This window comes from Rhincodon typus, chromosome 24, assembly GCF_021869965.1.
Source record: "Rhincodon typus isolate 14 chromosome 24, sRhiTyp1.1, whole genome shotgun sequence".
Classification (NCBI taxonomy): domain Eukaryota; kingdom Metazoa; phylum Chordata; class Chondrichthyes; order Orectolobiformes; family Rhincodontidae; genus Rhincodon; species Rhincodon typus.
The window spans coordinates 14,497,037-14,519,118 of record NC_063355.1 but is presented as its reverse complement, the minus strand read 5'-3'; the positions used below and the strand labels follow the sequence as shown (position 1 = coordinate 14,519,118).

The 22,082-nt window shown below is 40.6% G+C and overlaps 1 protein-coding gene across 1 annotated transcript in view; it reads left to right on the top strand.

Annotated features, from left to right (window-relative positions):
- Positions 1-22,082, top strand: part of ksr2 (kinase suppressor of ras 2) — a 302,030-nt gene that overhangs the window by 79,561 nt on the left and 200,387 nt on the right. The window contains exon 4 of the mRNA XM_020528680.2: positions 16,803-17,307. Within this exon, the coding sequence (XP_020384269.1) occupies positions 16,803-17,307 (505 nt within the window). The remainder of the gene's footprint in view (positions 1-16,802; positions 17,308-22,082) is intronic.

Genomic DNA, 22,082 nt, shown 5'->3' with positions numbered 1-22,082 from the left:
GATATAGTGATTGTAATGAGGTCAGCCAGGTGGACCAATTAGAACATGAGCTGCCTGACTGGGGTTATTAATCTGGTCCAATCAGGGAGCCCTGGCTGATAGATATAAATTGGAGTGTCAGATATTCCGTTCACTGAGAGCTTGCTCTGAGGAAGCCGGATCAGTGTCAAGAATTTTCCACATGTAAATAAAAGGTGACTTGCTGCTGAAATACCGGCCTCTGTGGAATTATTTCAGCTATCTCGTCATTTAGCCCCATCTGCAGGTTATTAATTGCTGGAGCCTTCCAAAATTCCGATGCGGTTCCCAGACTGGCTGAGGCGAGCAGGGTTACCCTGACTTTCAGGCTGGTGGACTGGACCATTGCTGCCCTTTAAGATCAGGTCCTAGCATTTGATTTAAACCAGGGTAGCAAGTGAAATATTAACTCTGCTGTTTGTTAACAATTTCTTGTAATTTGCATCAAGGAATTCATCAATGCAACTTACTAGAAATCAAATTGGCAAATGTCTCATGAGAGCCTTGTTCTAAATTGCAATTTTTGTTTTGCTACTTCTATTTTCTGCCCCTCTTGCTTAAAAGAGACTCCTCTGAAAGCTACCGTGTGGCAATAATTGCCAACATATGGCTTTTCTCTAACTTTTCTTCATTTCTCTATTCTCTAACTCGGGATTGTACCTGGATACCTCTGTGCCTAAGATGGTGCTATAAGTGGTGACTTATGGATTTTTCACTGTACTCATCTGAGTACATGTGACAATAAAGCTAATTCAGTTCAATTTTTCTTCTGTTAAAAATAGCAAGCCTGTAAGTGCTTGTCTGTCTCCATAGTTATGGCAAAATGGGTTCTCCATCTGCTGGCATGTTGCACTGCTGATCATGTGTGAATTCCCAAGATTAAGGACATAACATTTGCAGCAACTCCAGCCAGTTAGTGGTATTGGGATGCAGGGAAGCGCAGAAAATCATCAAAGAGAGCAATGGCTTTGGTGGAGCACCTGGAAAGTGAAATGAAGATGCACGGCTGAAATCAAACTGTTTTGTGTTTTGTTATGCAACTAGCTGCCAGAAAGATACTGGCCTTTCAAAATGCTGTCAGATACGTCTCTCCCTGAATGTGATCTGGCAGGTGATCGCTTTTTTATGAGCTAGTCCACTGACATGAATATTTTCTTCTTTTTCATCCATGATGTTGTCTATAAATGAATGAGTGTGTTTTTTTTTATGATGTGATTTTCTTTTGCAATTTAGCAAATACTTGACCATATGTCAATAAACCTGAAGAAATAGGCCAGACAAAAATAAGGAGTTAGTTGTATTGTGAAATGCATTCAAGTAAAATATAAAACTTATTAAAATAGATTAAAAACCTGTGCTGAATCTTGCCATGTACATATAGACGAGTTAGCGTGCAAAACAGAACAAGTTATAAAGTGGGAAAGGTGGACTTGAAATAAAGTTTAAGCACATAAATAAAAAAGAATTAAATGTTCAAATGATCCATATGGTGGACATGAGGTTCCTAAAATGTATGTTGTTCTTCTGGAGACCATCTCTTAAGTTGCAACTGGGTACTATGATGCCTGAGATTCCTTTCATTTTTAAATTCTCTATCTCTATGACATAATTCAAATTCTAACAGAGACAGAGCCTGGGCTTTGGGATAAAGACTGCTTAGGGAGTTCTGCTGTTACTGTTCCATGTTCCTGCTGGCTGCCTTGATATTACTCCTGCTGTAGCAAACAAGCTTATAAACTTAGATTTTCGCAAGGTGGGGTTTTAGTCATGTGATAGCTATTGGAGTATAATGAGGACAATCCGTGTCAATGACTGAGTTCCAGTCTACCATTGTCAAAGCTATCAACTTGCCATTGAAACAGATTGGTGGGTCTTCAGGGTTCTTTTATGCAGAATGGGTTTCCTTCTTTTTGGCAGTTTCTCCAGATAAGATTTTTGTTGTTTATTATGATTGGGTTATTTGCCCAGGAATTTCAAACAACGGAGCGTGTGACATTCTGCAGGGCATCTGCCCAGACATATCTTCTGTTAATCCAATTCAGCACTTTTTGCTGGTCAGGCAACATCTGTAACCATTTTAAAACATAATGTCCTGGCACATTTAAGGTTATTTTCCTTCAAACCAAAGTCCCAGGTATTAAATCAGTTGATGGAATTAAAGATTATTAGTCTATATATGACATCTTCATGGCAGTGTTTGCTTTAGGCAGTCAAACATTGTGTTGGATTCATAAAATCCCTACAGTGTGGAAGCAGGCCATTTGGCCCATTGAGTTTACACCAACCATCCGAAGAACATCCCACCCAGACCCACCCCATCTCTTTAACCTTGCATTTCCCATGGCTAATCCATCTAACCTGCACATCTTTGGACTGTGGGGGGGAAATCAGAGCACCCGGCGGAAACCCACACAGACACAGGGGGAATATGCAAAGTCCACACAGGCACTTGCCGGAGGCTGGAATCAAACCTGGTCCTTGGCACTGTGAGCCAGTAGTGCTAACCACTGAGCCACCATGCCAACTCAATGGAGGAAATGCTGTCATTTAGCCATCTGTCCATGCCTCCGTACCATCATTATGTGGACCATACAAGGGTCATATGCCATTCTGTTGGTGCAAGCCATTTATGACAGAGACCGGGTAGATTGGGCCCTACTTCAAGATTAGCTCCTTCACATGCCAGTAGTTTCCTGCATCCACTGAGAAGGTCACCAGTTTATGGGCAAATGTTCTTTTAAATTATACTGATCCAGAGAACATCCCTAAGTCACACCAATGTATATGCTTTAGTGAATGAAAAAATACTATTGAATTTTAGATAAATAAGGAATATTGTTTGAAGCAAATAAAACTGAGCAAAATGATATTAAGGACCTGAAAAAGCCATCATTATGATCACTGTAATTTAAATTGGTTGGCGTGTCAGATAATTTGTCTCATAGCAATGGTACATTGTGAGGAAAAGAAGGCCTGTGTGATACAGTGGTAATGTCTCTGTCTCTGAGCTAGAAGGATAATATCACCTCTGAGCAGGTTGTCAGAAAATATCTATTCTGAGAAAGAGAGGCTATTACATTTTCAAACGTAATGCCCTGTTATGAGGAAAGGAATTTTTAATGGCACTTCTACTGTATTGAGCTTCTGTGCAGACCACCTAAGGGTAAGGACTGAAGCAGATATTACAATTACTATGAAAAGTGAAGAATTCAATTAACATTCTCGAAAATAAGAGCTTAGCTGGCTACGAAGTTTCCAGTTGTCAGCTTGACAGTTACAAACAGCTCAAGTTCAAGGATGCAGAACGCATTAAAACGGTAGATCATAGCAAAAAGTTGGACTGTGGGAATGCTGCATATTATATTCTTTCCAAAAAGTTAGCCTTTGCGATTCATTTACCCATTGGGTGAATTAGATGTCCTTTAGACAATGAAGGAATACAAATCTTAAAATAAGTTGTTAATAAATCTGCAGAAAACAAACACAAATCTAGCCAAACTCAAAAAAAAAGGTTATTTACCAGCGGAAATGTAATTCATCCTACAATACCACTGACACCACAATGAGTTTGATGAGGATATTGGACCGAGATATTCTTGTTTTTATAAAGGACCTGGGTGTCCTTATATACCAGTCACGGAATACAAGCATGCAGGTGCATCAAGCAGTTAGTAAGTCAAATAGTATTTTATCCTTCATCACAAGGAGCTTGAGTACAGGAGTATGGAAGTCCTACTGCAGATGTATAGGGCCCTCGTGAGACCACATCTGGAGCATTGCGTACAGTTTTGGTTTCCTTACCTCAGATGTACTTGCCATTGAGGGTATGCAGTGAAGATTCACTAGTCTGATTCCTACGATGGCAGATATGTCATATGGGGAGAGATTGGGTTCTGTTTTCACTGAAATTTAGAAGAATGAGAGGGGTCTCATTGAAACCCATAAAATTACAACAGGACAGATGGGATGTAGGATGATGTTTCTCCTGGCTGGGGAGTAAGGGGCCATGGTTTCAGGATGTGCAGTAGTCATTTTGGATTGAGGTGGTGAATCTGTGGAATTCAGTACCACAGAAGGCTGTGGAGGTGGGATCACCCAATATATTTTTTGAAAAAATACATAGATTTCCATAGGCTACAAGTGTCAGGGGTTATGGGGAGTCGGTGGGAGAATTATATTTAGATAGAGGATTGGTCATGACCGTGTTGAATGTTGGTGGGGGCTCAATGGGCTGAATGGCCTTTTCCTGCAGCTATTTTCTATAAAGCATCATATGTATGCTTTGATCAACAGAACCAATTAGAATAAGGATTATTCTCCATGCAAATGATGCTATCCAAATACTATAGCGGGATTTGAACTCAGGACATTTTTACTCAGAGTGTTATCACTGAACCAAGGCTGGCCTTTTGGCTCGGTGTTAAAATTATCACAAAGACTTTATCTCCACCCTACAGCTAGTCTCAGTAAAGGTGATGATGACAACTAGCGCTGATTGTTATAAAAGTCCATCTAGTTCACCAATGTCCTCTAGAGTATGAAATCTGTCACCCTTACCTGGTCTTGGCCTATAGTTGACTCTAGACCCATAGTAATGTGGTTGACTCTTACATGCCCTCTGATTTGCCCTAGCAAGCTACTTGATTCAAGGACAATTAGGGATGGGCAACAAATGCTGGGCTTGTTAGTGATATATCCATGAAAGAACTAAAATAGTAACCTTTCTTGCATACTGTCTGGAATAAAATTAGCTACTAATTATGTTATTGCAGTTTGCAGAGTCTTGCTTTATCCAAGTTAGTTGCCATGTTTCCTACATAAGATTGATTACACTTTAAAAGTACTTCTTTGACCGTAAAGCTCTTCATGATGCCCCAAAGTCTACAAATGAAGTCATTATTCCTTTCTAGAATTCATTGTACTTCTTTACAACCAAGGAATAATAAGGTTCTGAGACTGTGTATTTCATAGAGTTTTCTAATCATAATGCAATGAAGCACTGAAGGAGACCATTCAACTCATTTATTCTGCACTGACTTTCATAGAGCAATCCTATTTATTCCCTATCCTTCCAGTTTTTGTTTTCTCACTCAAATACTTATCCAATCCATTTTTGAAAGTGTTTGAATCTGTGTTTCCGCTACCCTATGAAACAATGCAATCCCAATTCTGACTGTTCATTGCTTAAGGTAAAATTTTCTTCATATTCTCCTCTGGTTCTCTTGTCAATCACCATGAATTAATCTTTCAAGAAAAGTTTGATTTTTTCATTGTATTCACTAGGAAAGGAATCGTTTATTATATTAACTATCTCGAGCTGCTCAGGTTTTACTTCGGTCACTACTGCCTCACACCTGTGGTTGTAAGATGAGAGGAATGGCTTCTTTTTAACATACTAATTGTTGTGTTTTATATCTCTATTTTACAGGCCTTTGCTTGATCCTCTGTTCATCCACTTGTATGTTTCTGTGTTGTGCAATGTTCTCACTGAACTCTTTCGCTCTTTCTGTATACAAGATTTACAAATGTTCCCCTTTATTTCCTCTATCTAAATCTTCCGTGATTTTAAGTACTTGTATCAAACTTCCTCCTGTTGTTTGCTCTAAGAAGATAACATGGACATCCTGAGACTTTTAAGTCTAATCTCTCATGCCTGGAAACATTCTAATTAATCTTTTCGGTATTCTTCCAAAGCCGTTATGTCCCTTCTAAAATATGATATCCAGAATTTGACAATAGTTTGAATCTTAAAGTCGAGATGCTTATGAGCATATGGATTAGGAACAGGAGTAGGCCCTGCGGCCCTTCAAACAGAATCTTCTATTCCTTAAGATAATATCTACTCAAATTGTTGCACTTTCCTGTCTACCCTGATAATTTTTCACTCCCTTGTTTATTCAGCATATATTGACGTCTGCTTTAAAAATATTCAACAATTCTGTTTTCACCATCCTTTGAAGAAGAGAGTTCCAAAGACGCACAATTCTCTGTGATAAAAATAAATGTTTCTCTTCATCTATGTCTCAAATGGGTAACCCCTTATGTAATGATGAGCTGATGATCCCAGAATTAAACCTGTTTTTATAGATCATGTGTTTCATGTTTGAAGTTGGTTTATGTGTTTGCTAGCTATTGAAACGTACTCACATGAGGCTGCAGATGTTCTTTAACAACAGGACCCATGTTTATCACAAAAGAAAAATAAAACAAGCAAAACTATAGATATCTATAGAAGGCAGTTAAAGTCATAGAGTCAAGGAGATGTACAGCATGGAAACAGACCCTTCAGTTCAACTCGTCCTTGCCGACCAGATATCCTAGCTAAATCTAATCCCCTTTGCCAGCACTTGGCCCATATCCCTCTAAACCCTTCCTATTCGTGTACCCATCCAGATGCCTTTTAAATGTTGTAATTGTGCCAGCCTCAACCACTTCTGCTGGCAGCTTTTTCCATGCACGCACCACCCTCTGCATGAAAAAGTTTCCCCTTAGGTCCCTTTTAAATCTTTCCCCTCTTACCTTAAACCTATGCCCTATAGCTTTGGACACCCCCACCCCAGGGAAAAGACCTTGTCTATTTACCCTATCCATGCCCTTCATGATTTTATAAACCTCTATAAGGTGACCCCTCAGTCTCCGATACTCTTGAGTAAAATAGCCCCAGCCTATTCAGTATCTTCCATCTGTTCAAGATCCCGTTGTATTCTGAGGTAACATTCTTCGCTGTCTACTACACCTCCAATTTTGGTGTCTCCTGCAAACTTACTAACCATACCTCCTATGTTCATTCCAAATCATTTACATAAATAATGAAAAGCAGTGGATCCAGCTCCAGTGCTTTCGCACACTGCTGGTCACAGGTCCCTAGTCTGAAAAGCAACCCTCCAACCCTGGCAACATCCTTGTAAATCTTTTCTGAATCATTTTAAGTTTCACTACATCCTTCTTATAGCAGGGAAACTAGGATTGAATGCAGTATTCCAATAGTGGCCTAACCAATGTCCTGTACAGCTGCAACATGACCTCCTAACTCCTATACTCAATGCACTGACCAATAAAGACAAGCATAGCAAACATCTTCTTCACTATCCTATCTATCTGTGACTCCACTTTCAAGGAACTATGAACCTACACTCCAAGGTCTTTGTTCAGCAACACTCCCCAGGATCTTACCATTAAGTGTATAAGTCCTGCCCTGATTTGCCTTTCCAAAATGCAGCACCTCACTTTTATCTAAATTAAAATCCATCTGTCACTCCTTAGCCCATTGGCCCATCTGATCAAGATTCCATTATACTCTGAGGTAACCTTCTTTGCTGTCCTCTACACCTCCAATTTTGATGTCTTCTGCAAACTTACTAACAATACCTCCTGTGTTCACATCCAGATCATTTATATAAATGACAAAAAGCAGTGGACCCAGCACCAATCCTTGTGGCACACTGCTGGTCACAGGCCTCCAGTCTGAAAAGCAGACCTCCACCACTACCCTCTGTCTTCCGCCTTCGAGCCAGTTCTGTATCCAAGCAGCTAGTTCTCCCTGTATTCCTTGCTAACCAGTCTATGATGAGGAACCTTGTCGAATGCCTTACTGAAGTCCATGTGGATCACGTCCACCGTTCTGCCCTCATCAATCCTCTTCGTTACTTCTTCAAAAAACTCAATCAAGTTGGTGAGACACGATTTCCCATGCACAAAGTCATGTTGACTATCCCTAATCAGTCCTTGTCTTTCCAAATACATGTAAATCCTGTCCCTCAGGGTTCCCTCCAATAACATGCCTACCACTGATATCAGGCTCACCAGTCTATAGTGCCCTGGCTTTTCCTTACCACCTTTCTTAAATAGTGGCACCATGTTAGTCAACTGCAGTCTTCCGGCACCTCACCTGTGGCTATGGATGTTACAAATATCTCAGCAAGGGGGCCCAGCAATCACTTCCCTCACTTTCCACAGAGTTCTAGGGTACACCTGATCAGGACCCGGAAATTTATCCACCTTTATGCATTTTAAGATGTTCAGCACCACCACCTCTGCAATATGGACATTTTTCAAGAGCTCGCTATTTATTTCCCCAAGTTCTCTATCTTTCATATCCTTCTGCACAGTAAACACTGATGCAAAATACTCATTTAGTATCTCCCCCATCTCCACACATAGGGCCTTGATGATCTTTAAGAGGCCCTGTTCTCTCCCTGGTTACCCTTTTGTCCTGAATATATTTATAGCATCCCATTTTAACACAAACAGCAAGCAAAGTTTCAACCTATTTTCCAACACTAACATTTTATAGATACTCAACTCCAGAGAAGCAGCACAGTAGGGAATCTGTGATTCCATGTGACCTTATCAACTCCCTTCAGGAAATCTAAGTACATTACATCTACCGGCTTGCAGATATTCACAGCACATGTTACTTCTTCAAAGGACTCCAATAAATTGGTTAAACATGATCTCCTATCACTAAACCATGTTGAATTTAGCTCAGTTCACTGCTGTAACGTATTTAATAATAGCTTTTAACATCTTCTGTATGACACATGTTAAACTAACTGGCCTGTACTTTCCTAGTTCTGTCTCCATCCCTTTTTGAATAAAGGAGTTATACTTACTATTTTCCAATCTAATGGAACCTTCTCAAATCCAAGATATTTTGGAAAATTTAAACCAATGTATCAACTTTCTCATTTCTTTTAAGAGCCTAGCATGAAGTGTGCTATAACCCGAAAACTGGTGGCCCATGGTTCCAACAATCTGCTCAGTACCACTATTGGTGATTGTACTTTTCCTGAATCCCTATCTCCTTTCTGTTTCCTGATTTACAGCCATTTCTGGGATGTTACTTGTAAACTTGCATAAATGACAACTGATGCAAAATACTTGTTCAATTCATCTACCATCTCATTATTTTTTATTTTTAATTCCCAGATTCACTTGATATAGGACTAATGCCTCACTTTGTTAACTCTGTTCTTTTTAAAATATCTATAGAAATGCTTACTATCTGTTTTGGAGGTGGTAGTGCAGATGGGTGTGGGAACTCTAGAAGAGGCGTTTTGGACTGGCTGCCCAGCGTTTTTCCACATTTGGTTGCTTTCACTAGAGGCAGGCTTCCAGTTGCAACAGCTGCCCAATTTGGAAATGGCTCTGCAGTCCAAGAATTTTATGTCTGGTAGATTCCAGCCAATAGTTCAGCTGTGATGATCCAGCATTTTATATTAGTTAGCATAACCTTTGGCGTTGAACTCTGTGCTTCTATTTATAAAATGCATTAACCCAAAGGTCTATCAGCTGCCTTGTTAACTCATTTTTTGCCTTCAAATGTTTGTACACAAACACAATCTTCAACACTGTACAATTGACCTGTATTGTCTCTCTCTCTTCATTCTTCCCATGAAAAACATTCACCTCATGGTTTTCTGCATTGAGTTTAATCCCTGACATGTGTCTTCCAATTCCACCAACATGTCTGTATCCTCTTGAAGTCTAGAATCGTCTTCCTTACTGTTTGCTACACTTTACAGGAGAAACTGGGAGAGTAGAATGGAGTCCTTATAGGATGTATGGTTTGAGGCGGCAGTATTGAATGCAGTACTCCAAAAGAGGCCGAATCAATGTCCTGTACAGCCGCAACATGACCTTCCAACTCCCATACTCCATGCGCTGACCAATAGAGACAAGTGTACCAAACACCACCTTCATTACCCAGCCTACCTGCGACTCCACCTTCAAGGAACTATGCATCCACACCCCAAGGCCAGTTTGTTCGGCAACAGTCCCCAGCGCCTTATCATTAACCTTATAAATCCTGCCCTAATTTGCCATACCAAAATGCAACACCTCACATTTATCTAAATTAAACTTCATCTCCCACTCTTCGACCCATCTGTTAGAGAAGAAATTGTTCAAAGTGAGAATGAGCTCAACCAAACAGACGAGGGTGATGGTGGATGAGGACTGTTCAAGCTTACCTTTAAGGAAGGAACAGAAGCCCTCAGTCTGTCCTGACAGCAGGTGGAGATGTAGAGGGATTCTATGAAGAAGAGGAGGTGACTGAGGCCAGGAAATTGGAAATTGTGGAACTGATGTAAAGTGTCAGAAGCATCACAAACTTGCATATTCTACCTTTGGTTCTCACAGCAGCGTAGAATACATCCAATCCAGACAAGAGGACTTATCCACTAACGTCATATATTTTGGAAAGTTTCTGATCGAATAACTTCCCTCACTCTTTCACTATCTTAAGGAGATGTATCAACTAACACCTTGAACTTTGGCAGAAATTCCCTGCCAGTCAAATCTGCTGTTACCTATGTATGCTCGTAAGATTATCATTTATAATTTAAAGTCAAACCAGATCAGCTAAGCAAAAAAAAACATAAGCACTGTGCCAGTTTGTAAATTTATACCATTCATTCATTTTCACGGTAATTTGATAAGTATTAATGTTTTTAAAAAGATTTCATTGTTGGTTTTGAGTAGTTTTTATCCCAGCATATCTGCAAGAATATTGTTTATCATATACCCCATTTCATCTCTCCAGAAGAAGACTTTTAAAGATGTTTCTAGGCTATGAAGCAATTAATTGGGTTCTGTAATCATTTTCAGTCTTTCAATGCTAATGTTATTTGCATGCTTTTCGAATGCTCTTCCATTTGATTTTACATGGATTTTAGAGAGACCTTTTACTCAGTTCTTGTACTGCTGGGCAACAATGTAAAAGTCAAAGAAAGCAGCAAAGTGTTGCTGATGGAACAAAATGAAATTAAATGTGAAAATACTGCAAATGTTTAATAGACCAGGTAGAAAGCAGATTTTGTTTGAAGAGGCAGAGGCCCCAATCAACAGCTGAAAATTTCAGGGGCGAAGCCAGGAATCCGTGACCAGATTTTATGGTCGTCGGGCAATTACCTGCCTAAGGCCATTGTTTTGCCGCGGTGTGAACAAATGTCCTACCTTCAGGAGCTGCTGTGGAGATGGCCAACAGGTTGTCAGACCCAGCTGTGATGGTAATTGCCATTCCCTGCTGAGGAACGGCATTGCAAGCCGGTCCGACAGCCTGGCATGGTCAGTGGTGTGTAAAGAGGCAGATATCACAGGTTCAGATTGGTTGGAGGGGATACAAGCTGAGCCTATGATATTGTAGAGGTTGGGCAGTAGTCAGGGGAACACTCCATTGGGCACGGGGTGCTCGCACAGGGGGACATCCACAGGTATGTGTCATCCTCCTGCCACTCATAAAACCCCACAATCGTATCTAGCCTATTAATATTGCACTAGAACCTCTGGTGTTGCAGTATCTCCAAGTCAGGACCACTGGTACCAAGACCATCTGCAAGGTCAGTGTAACATTTTATCACTCCCGTGAAGAGGCTTTCTTATATTCCTTTCCCAGTTCTGATGAAGGATCTCCACTTGAAATCTGTCTTCTCTTTATTTGCAACCATGCGGTGTTTCTTCGTAATTTATGTGTTTTGAAAGAATTTCAGATGGACTTTGAATTGCTTTTTCTATGCAAATGAAGACTATATCATCTGAAAACAAATGCTAACATTGAATCTTGCCTAAATAACTTCTTTTTTACTGCTCCCTTTAGAGTATCCTCTCATATCTGTGCTAGTGAAATGATTGAAATCATTGTTTCATTAATTACAGTGGTTCTTTTGTCAATAGTAAAGAAGCAGTTCCATCTGATTAGTTTAATAGAGATTGCAAGATGCACAATTAAAAACACTGCAGTTAGTTGTTATGATTTCTATGTAAGTGCTAAATAAATAAAACAATTAATGGGCTAACATATCTTCTGTCTCAATTAAGATAATAAAAATGCAAAAATGAATTTAGACCATTTATAAAGCAATGTAATTCTTCCAAGCGTGGATTATAGTGGGAAATTTGAGGAAATTTGGTGAGATGTTGAGTGAAGTCGTTCTCGACACTGAGATCAAATTTGCATTTTCTAACCAAGTGCTGTATGACAACACGTGACTCGCGCTGGTGAGAGGCTATTAATGGGGATTATCACTCATCACCCATGTTATTACTTAATTTCACCTCCTTCGTACACACTTTCCCATTGTAACATCCACCTGATAGAAACTAAACTCTGAGAATTCCTGACATGAAAGCCATTTAGGGAACCTAGAGATGTCAGCTCGTTGCTCACTCCTCCAGACTTCTATCTTGATCACGTGCCACCAAGGACTCAGAGTATTCTCCATGGACAATGACTGCATGCACACACACCCAGGGAAAGTGGTAATGTGGGAGAAGGGGTTGTCGACTGTTAGAAGCATCCTGGCTTCTACTGCTGTAAAGTGGATGCCTCATTCTAGCACGTTTACTTGATAGATCCAGGGCCGGTGGTGTAAAGTGGGCAGAAGAAGACAGATGGGTTAGGGATTTTGGGAAGTGCAAAGCCAATTGGATTGATGGGGAGAGCTACCAGGAAAGGAATGTATTGATTTGGGGGTTTACCAATTCAAAGAGGCTGAGCCCGACACTCACTATAATGAGGAGTTACTGCTTTTGCCTTCTATCAAGCTGTAAGTAACAAGTGAACAATGGAGATGAAAATAGCTGTAACCACTCCCAGAATGGATGAGGTCAAGTGCTTCATTCTGTGAAGGAGGGAGCTTCAGGTTTGAGCTGATGCTGGTGCAGGTGGGGGAAAAGAATAGGAAGTGCTGTGTGTGTGTGTGTGTGTGTGTATGTGTGTGTGTGTGTGTGTGTGAGTTGTGAGAGCACTAAGGGAATGGTAGACCTTGGTGAGAGATGGGTGCAGTAGCAGAGTTAGACTGAGTGTGAGATAGCCGAGAGAAGGTAATGGCGCTTATCCGTGTGGAACACAAAAGGTCATTCTTGCAGCACTGGTGGGAATTCCTCTGGACTATGGACAATTACTGACCCTGGTGGCAACTTCAGATCAACCTGGCAGGGTCTGTTACTATGGTTTCCTAGGGCTGTCCAGAGGACGGAGGATGTCCCTCCTTTGTACCATGCTATCCCTAGGTCCCTGTTAACAAAAGAAGCTGCCAACTTGCCTCTTTCGGCCAACTCTGAAGCAGTTCTTTCCACATTGAAACAGCGAGTGGCAGTTCCTAGCTTGCAGCAATTGACCTGGTGTACAGCTGGGGTTTAAATATGGTGACGGCAGCACATATCCTGGCATGTCTCAGCAGCAGCAAGTACTGCTTTCACTGCTCAATGCACGATAGCCCGAAAGCAATGTCATAGTGGCATGATGCATACATAATTAAATGAGCGGCAGAGAATTGCATGAGATAACTCGCTAGGGCTCACAGAGAGAAGCTGTGCATGAAAGTGACTGAAATTGACACATTGGTTCAAGAAGGCAGCTCACAACCACCTCAACTTGCACGCATCGGAACAGAATTTTTTTTTAACATTCATTTCTCGGTTGTGGAAGTTGCTGGCTGGCCAGCATTTATTGCCCATCCCCAGCTGCCCTTGAGCAGGTGGTGGTGAACTGCCTTCTTAAACTGCAGCAGTCTACCTACTGTGGGTTGACTCTCAATGACATTAGGGAGGGAATTCCAGAATTTCAAGAATACTGAATCTTAAAAGGAACAACAATTTATACCATGTGATGAAAGTGTGCTTGTGCTTGATCCATGGAAGCTGATGAGTTATTAATAATGTTGCGTTTATATTCTATTCCTTTCTATTTTTGCATCTTCTCTTGTTACCATCAAGTATTTCCTTTGGGGCTTGTCATTTGCTGCTTTGATATTTTGTCATTTTAATTCTGCTCATGACAAATCAGCTATGTAAACTTACCTGACAGGTTACTGGATTAATGAATAATCAAATAGTGGAAGAAAGAGCATACAGAGATAGTGGAATAATTTTATCTTAACTCACCAGCGGAGACCGGGATGGAGTAGTATACTTGCTTTATACCCGTCAGATGCGACTCCCGAGTGATTTCAATACAACAAAGAACTGCAGATGTTGGAAATTTGAAACAAAAATTGAAATTGCTGGAGACATTCACCAGGCCTTGCAGCATCTGTGGAGAGGAAGCAGAATTAACGTTTTGAGTCCGGTGACCCTTCTTCAGAACCCAATCGTGTCAGTTTCCCAGTGGGTGTACAGTAAGTTAAAAATGCACTGAACAGCTCTGAATTCTGCTGGAGTTGCCCAGATGTGCAGCCATAACTTTGATGGAAGACTGGTGGAACCCCTTGGTAAAATGGTGCTGGCAATGTATTTTGTGCCTTGCATTCTTGGGCTGTTTACCATGGAAATAGCTTTCACCTGTTGAAGAAGCAGCGCTTCAAAAGCTTGTGATTTCAAATAAACCTGTTGCACTCGAACCTGGTGTCATGTGACTTCTGACCTTTGTCGTTTAAGGCACACAGCTTCCTTAAGATGTGCCATTTTCTTCACTGATTTCTACAGCTTGTGAATAGTATACACAGTGATTCAAATTTTCACTATCCCCTCCCCTCATGCAACACCCTCATATCTCAATCTCCTGGTGACCATCTAATGAAGTAATGCTTCATGAACTGGAGAGGGACTTGGCTGCAGGACTGTTGCATAAAGTACCATTAAATACTGTTTTCTTGGTTTATTAGTAATTTTACTGTTCATCAGTTTTTGCCAATATTCTTCAATCCATAGAGCCTTTAGGGCAATTTTGTTAGCACTGATCTTCCACTAGCATTTATTGCTCATCTGAAATTGCCCTTGAGAAGCTGCCTTAAAGACTGAGAGACTTTTTCTGGCTGTTCAAAGGACACTTCAGAGTCAACCATATTGCTTTGGGTTTGGAGTCACATACAGGCCAGATCAGGTAAAGACAGCAGATTTCTTTCCTCAAAAAAAATTAATGAGTCAGTGTTTTTAAAAAACTGGTGCTCATCATTTCTGAGACCAGTTTTTATTTTAAATTCCAGAGGTAGCTAATTCTTTGGGATTAAATTTCCCTAGCTGCTATTAAGGGGACGGGGATTTGAAGACGTGTAAATGATTACATTAAGCAATTGGACCCTGACCTTGTAAAAAGACGAGGGCAGCTGTTGCATGGGAACACCACCATCTACAAGCTCCCCTTCATTCCACACACTATCCTGATTCGGTATCTCTATCGCTGTTGCTTTACTGTTGCTGGATCAAAACCCTGGAATTCCCTCCTTATAATGGCACTGTGGGTGTACTAACCATATGGATGAGGCGGTTCAAGAAGGCAGCTCAACACCACCACCTCATGGGCAATTAGGAATGGGCAGTAAATGCTGGCCGAGTCAGTAACTCCCACATCTTGTGAAAGAATAATGTATAAGTCCGATAACATAACTACCATGCTACTGTAGTCCATAAACGCTATATCATGTTATGTTTATTACGGGGGGGAAACATCAACCTGCACAAAGCCTTTTAATAGGTGACTGTGTTTTCCATTTGGGAAAGCTGTGATGAGAAATCTTTTTGTTTTCGTCAGGCTTATAGACCACATTGGTACATCAATCACTGGACTTTAAGTAGATCCCTTTAGGCATTTCTTAATAATAACCAGAGGGATATATCTAGAATCTTGCTTACATTTAAGTAAAATCAACACCGTAAGATTAAAGTGAGAAAGTGTCATCCAAACAATAAAGCTGCTTCATTTGAAAGTGTACTGAGTGTGATTAGGATAACAGCAGTCGCTGATAATAGAACTGATGATAAATATTTTTTCGGTATTTGAATTTTGCTTTGTAGAGCTGTCTTCTCCAATTACTACAGAGTGGTGATTTCAGAAATATGATAGATGATTATGAAGGTTGGATCTGGGTGGTGCAATAAACTAGAACAATCTGCTTTCACCTGTAGGACTTGAAATTGAGTTCAGCCCATGTACTCGGAATCAAAGTGTGAATTCTTTGATGGTGTCAGAGATTCCAAATGAACCAGTTTTGATGGACTCAGTTCAGGACCTGACAGGTCCACAGCACAGAACTGACCCATATTTGGAGTTATTTGGGATGAAATCTAGGGCCGATGTTGGGTGGCCACATAAATGGATGCTGTAAAGACTGGAAACGTCATTAATGGACTAGGGGTGTTTTCCTGGAGTTGAACTTATAGTCGTAATAAATCATATCAAAATATTTCAAACATATGGTTTATGTTTTTAAGTGCTGAAAATATAATGCAAGCACAGGTTAAACATACATTGTTGTAGTAATTGAAAGGAGATTTTTTTTCAACTGCATTGATTGATGTACCTGACAAAGGTTTCACATGGGAGAGACACCTCAAACTAATGAGAAAATAAACTCATGGCTTAACAAAACTGAGCAGCAGAACTTCCTGATTCTCACCTATCCTAAAAGATACAACTTCGCTAAATGCTTTATCAAATTAACAATCAAATCGGAAAAATGCTAGCCAGTATCTTTTATAAAATAATGTGGGTTGAATTCACAGCTTATTTCAAGAAGAGAAAGTGAGAGAGAAGGTGATGGAGAAAAAAAGAAAAAGAAAGTTACAATGGTTTGCACAACAGCACATAGTGTTTACTGGCAATTATTTACTTGAGAAGCTGCTCAGCAATATAGCTTAAACTGGTCCTGTGCTCCGTTAGGCACTTATGCAATTTCAACCCATAGGTAACCTGTTATCAGGAAATAAGCTGAGCTTATGCCTAAACTTCATTAACTTCTGAATTAACTGAAGTCACATAATCTGCTACTCTTTTTCAGGAAAAATTGTATGCAAATTGTTTTTGTATTTGGTAGATATAATAAGTGCCTTTCGCTTTTGAAATGCAGGGAGTAGCCACTCCAGCCAGGACTGGGCTATCCAGTGGCCTACAACAGAAACTGGCAAAGAGAACACTCCCGTCAGCCAAGCAGAACCAGTCCAGTGGCCTGGATGCCATACTGCGCACAGTCCCAAATTCCCATCAAAATTCCTGCAGCAAGACTTCCATTCAGTGCCTGTGCTGGGACCCACTTGTACATACACAGATAGACTAACCATTGGAGATCCAATTGGACTTTACCCTACATTTGAGAGTGGGCCAAGTTCTCTGCCACCTTCTCCACGACAACGGCATGCCATGCACACTCCTCCACGGACTCCTCCCATAGTAACAACAATGACACCTCCAGGAACTCCTCCAGTGAGGAGAAGGAATAAGCTGAAGCCACCTGGAACGCCTCCGCCAACCTCTCGTAAACTGATTCACCTCATTCCTGGCTTCACTGCATTACACCGAAGTAAATCACACGAGTTCCAGCTCGGAAACAGAGTGGAAGAAACGCAAACGCCAAAGTAAGTTAAACGCTCTTAGTGCATCATTCTTTTTCTTTGAACTTTCTGACCTCCATTTGTGTTATCACAACAATTCTGTTTGAACATTAAAGCATTTTAATGTGAAATTAATGACATCCAAATCTGTCAATAGCTATGTAGACTTTTGAAGACAATAACATAGTGTAAATCAAGCTGAAGAGGTGGAAGTTATTTTCACTCAATTATGCTTCTGGTGAGGTCACTGCTGCCATTGAAAATCTGGCACAATTTATTGCAAATTGTTAACAACTATATTTGTAAAATATTGGTTGAAAGGGTGTCGTGGCAGGACCTTTAAAAATGTCTGTCTTGGCTAAATTTTCCCCTGCTCATTTAGTTTTCCAGTGGCAATTTACTGAAGTTGGGAGCTAATAGCAATGCAGTGAGAGAAGCTATGGAAAGAACTCACCAGCCCCTGAGCAACATGAGCATTGGAAAAATAGGGTGTTATTGGCAGAAATGAGATTTTCAGTGCCGAGAGGAGAATTCTGTTTGATACTAGAAAGCAACAGTTCCCAATATGAAGATCAGAGTTGGTACCCGGTGACTCCAGCTCTCCACTCCAGAGGAAGGAACTGCCCGCCCACCTACAATGGTTGGCATTGGACATGTACCAGCCCCTGCACATTGTCATGCCACATCTCTGACCACTTACAATACCATTCTGCACTTCAGTGTTGCACATTGGAGTGCACCCTCAGCACCTTACATTACAATGTTGGCACTAGGAAAGGCAGCCAGCTCATGGATCAGACCACGGTGCTTGTAAGGGCTCTGCAATTGTTTCATTAGTGCTTATTCACGTGTGCCTGCCTGGATGCTTGCAGCATCTCTGCCCGACCTTCTTGTACTTTATCCCCTCAGTCGGAGTTTAAAAGCTCATAGTGCTTCTGTCTTAACCTGTCTTTTAGTGCAGGCACGAAGCCAGTCAGCTTGTCTTGGTTACCAGCAGTGATCAGTCAAGGGGAAGAAAGTGTTGCTGTAGGGACCATACTATGTCAATCTCACATCTGCACCACATGCCACCAGCAGAAGTGGGGAAAAAAAAGCACTGAATGTGCTTCAACCAGACAGTCAGGTCTCAAAGTCAAAGGAAACTGGTTCCCTGTTAGTCTTCAATCAGGCGTTCTTGCCACAATAAGTCAAGGGAGCCTGGGATATCAGTTCAGGGGCTTGGTTACAGTCATCCTGCAGCTGCAGGACCTGTCCAATGGGTGCATCTTAGTCAAGTCTGGGGAGTGGTCCACAATCAGACTTCCAGCCCCAGTACAATCTGTCTGGGCAATCACAGTCAGATAAGGAGCTGCTCAGAGATCAGCCAAGTGTCTGAACGTCAGTAAGGACTGTCATTTCAAGTCTGTTGAGGGGTGGCAGGGGATGCTCGGCCATGGTCAGTCCTGGGAGTTAGCTCAATAAAAGTCAAGGGGGGTAATTAGGGTGCACTGCTGTTATAGGGAAATTGGGGCTGAAGGCAATGTCCTGACATGCACAGGGGACAATAATTGTAAGGGAGGGAGATTGAACACATGAGTGGGGAGACCATACTGCATTCGTGGGCATGGATTATTGCTGTGGGGGCAAGTTGGGCTAAAGGCGGGTGGGGGCAAGTCATTGAGAGGCACATCCACCCTTACCTTGATGGGGAGACAGTGCAGCACAGCCATTGGCATGACAAAGCTATAAGGCCAGGGCTCTTGGCATGGTAATATTGAGAGATGAAGCTGTAATTCTGAGTGGTACGTGGGAATGTGTGGAAGCTTGGTGCTGATGTGGCCGACATGGAGTGCAAGAAAAAAAGGAACATAGAAATTCAGAGAGGGCTTCTTGATTTGCAGACTGAGCCTGTGACTCAGTCTGTCAAGTGCGACCAGCATCACCTTCCATACTCATGTGACTCATGAAAGCTCACTGGAAATGCAAAATGGGTGTAACCACACCCATAGTGGGTGAAGGAAGTGTTTGTTTTATTCAGTTTGAGCGTGTGGGCTGTACTTGTGAGCGATATGAAGCCCTACAAAGGGCAATTGTATCTCTAATGCAAGTCATCTCTAATCATCGAATTCTGCATGTGAAATGCACACAGTGTTCAACTATGTGGGATACAATTCATAGCCACAAACAATCTTTACCATGTCATTGGTCATTGCCAATTGATCATTGTCATCTCCTTGAAACAGAAATAATCACAGGGAACATTAAAAGTGGCACCTGTGGGCCACAATACATAAAGAAAATCCAAGATCTCCTAGGCTGCTCAAGGGCATGGAACTGATTTCCTCTTAGCTTGAACTGTAAGTATTCACCAACATGCTTTTATACACACCACTACCTTTCATGGGTGATGGGGCATGGTTTCAGTAATCCTGCTGACTTACAGGTCTTGCTGAGAGCCCTGAGATGCATCCTGCTGACGTATGAGGTGGATGGGTGCCTGGCACCCATTAAGTGTTGTGGCAGCACCATTCCAATGTAGAGGTATCAATGCGCTCCAGAGAGTGGCATTGAGGAGGAGAACTCTGTTGCAAGTTATTCTGAAATGCGGCGTAATGTTGTGGTGATGGTGGCACATGTCAGATGTCAGCATCCATTGAAGGGGCTGTATCTCAGTGAACTCTGAAATGCTGGGGACTTTTGGCTAAGGTAGATTCCCAGGTGAGCAAGTGGAAAACTGAAGCTGCCACGTATTCATGGAACTTTCACGTTGTGAATCGTTGCCACCTGGTTTCTCATCTCCATGTGGAAGAATAACAAACTGCATATCAATGAGGTGAGATTAGAAACTAATGAGACATAAAAGCATGAACATAGGCCTCTTTCTCATTTCATTGTTCAAACCTTGGATGGAAAGTCGGATTTTTTTTTCAATGTCAAGAATCTCACTGTTACAATGTCAGCTTATTTTCACAACTGAGTCGCCATTGCCCACATCATTCAAAGTCTGGGAAACAATTCCTTCACATTCCATGTTTTCTTTGTGCATTCATCTTGAAAATGCAGAAATGGAACAATTTTATAGAATTGTACAATCATAAAATTTTACAGTACAGAAGGAGATCGTTCAACCCATTGTGTCTGTACTGACCCCTGGAAAAAATAAATTTTAAATGGGTTTACACAGTGGAAATTTGTTTTGAATAGTGTAATACACTGAAATAGCAAAAATAAACTCTATGCAAAAATAATAAGCATGATGAAAATATCACTCAATGTGTTTTCCAGGCCTTGAAAACAAAAATGAACAACTAATCATGATGTTCCCAATTACTTACAGTGAATTGAATGCTGTCTTCCCTGAAGAGTTGCAGTTTATTTTTTAAAATAAAATCTAATAACACAGAACCAAGCTGCTGTTGGGACAATGAAGTGCATTGATGACACCTATATGTTTACTGTTCTAATTGTTACAGTACGATTGTAGGTACTAGCTGTGGGGTACAGTGGGTAAAAATAAAAAATCAATGATCTTGAGAATATAGATACAGGAGTTGATCATTCAGTAGAGATACAGAACTTGGCTGATTTGTATCTGAGTTGCGACTTTTTGATAATTTTCATTTGATGCCCTAAAATCAATCTCAAATGTATCCCAGCTTCCTTACCATTTTTGAGGGAGTGAATTCCAGATTTTCACTACTCATTTGTAAAGGCTTACTAATTTCACTCGTTTTTAGCTGAAGTACTTAAGTTTTAATTTTAAGGTTAAGTTCCTGGATTTCCTGGAGAGGAAATGGTTTCCCTGTCCCTTATCAATTTCCGTTATACTTATTAGATCACCTCTTAACTTTTTAACGTCAAAGAGAATGCAAATCAAGTTGATGCAACCTACTTCATAATTTTTCAAAATATAATTTGAATTACAGACTTGATTTGGATCAGAAAATTCACAATAATTTTATAATTGTAAGCACACACTTCCAAATTAGTTTCACTTCATTTCACCAAATGACAATGTCAGATATTCAGCATGCTACTATTAGCCAATCCATCACAGAAAATATGTATTCATTATTTTTTGTTAGAAAACAAAATCAGATCTCATGTGTTAGCAATATATGCCTCTGACTGATTTATGGCTCTGATGCCTCTTAAAATTAGCTTGTCTGTGAAAGCTATTCATATAGGTCCAGGAATTCAACATTATTAGTTAAAAGAACAATATAAATGTTGATTTAAATGCTTGTGTCTGTTTATTTACTGGCTTGAGAAACTCACTTTTATTCACCATTTATTTTCTAATTAGTGATTCTATTTTTACATTTTCTGTTTTATCATGTATTGTGACCTTTCACAACAAACCAAATTCCCTATTTCTTACCCATTGCAAGGCGCCACAATCACCTATCAGAAAATTGCAGGTCAGCTTCCTTTGGTTTTTCACTGATTTCAGAAAAGACTTGAAAGATCAGGGTTTATGCCTCTTTTTGGCTGCCTATTCACTTTTGTAATTTTTATCTCAACAAAATCATATTGAGAGATATTTAACACAATCCTTGTGGAATAAAATGTGACCTCTGAATCAACAATTATAACAGGTGTTAATGAATTCTAACACGGATTTTTCCTTCAGATGTCTGCATTTACATTCAGAAGTATTATTTTTAATTGGCTTGTTATGAATATGATGAAGAATGGGTCTGGAGTACACATTACATTCCTTTTCTCCTAAATTGTGATAATAAGCTGTAGAACAGAGAGACCTAGGGATTCAGGTACATAATTTTTTGAAGTTTGCGTCACAAGTAGACAGGGTGATG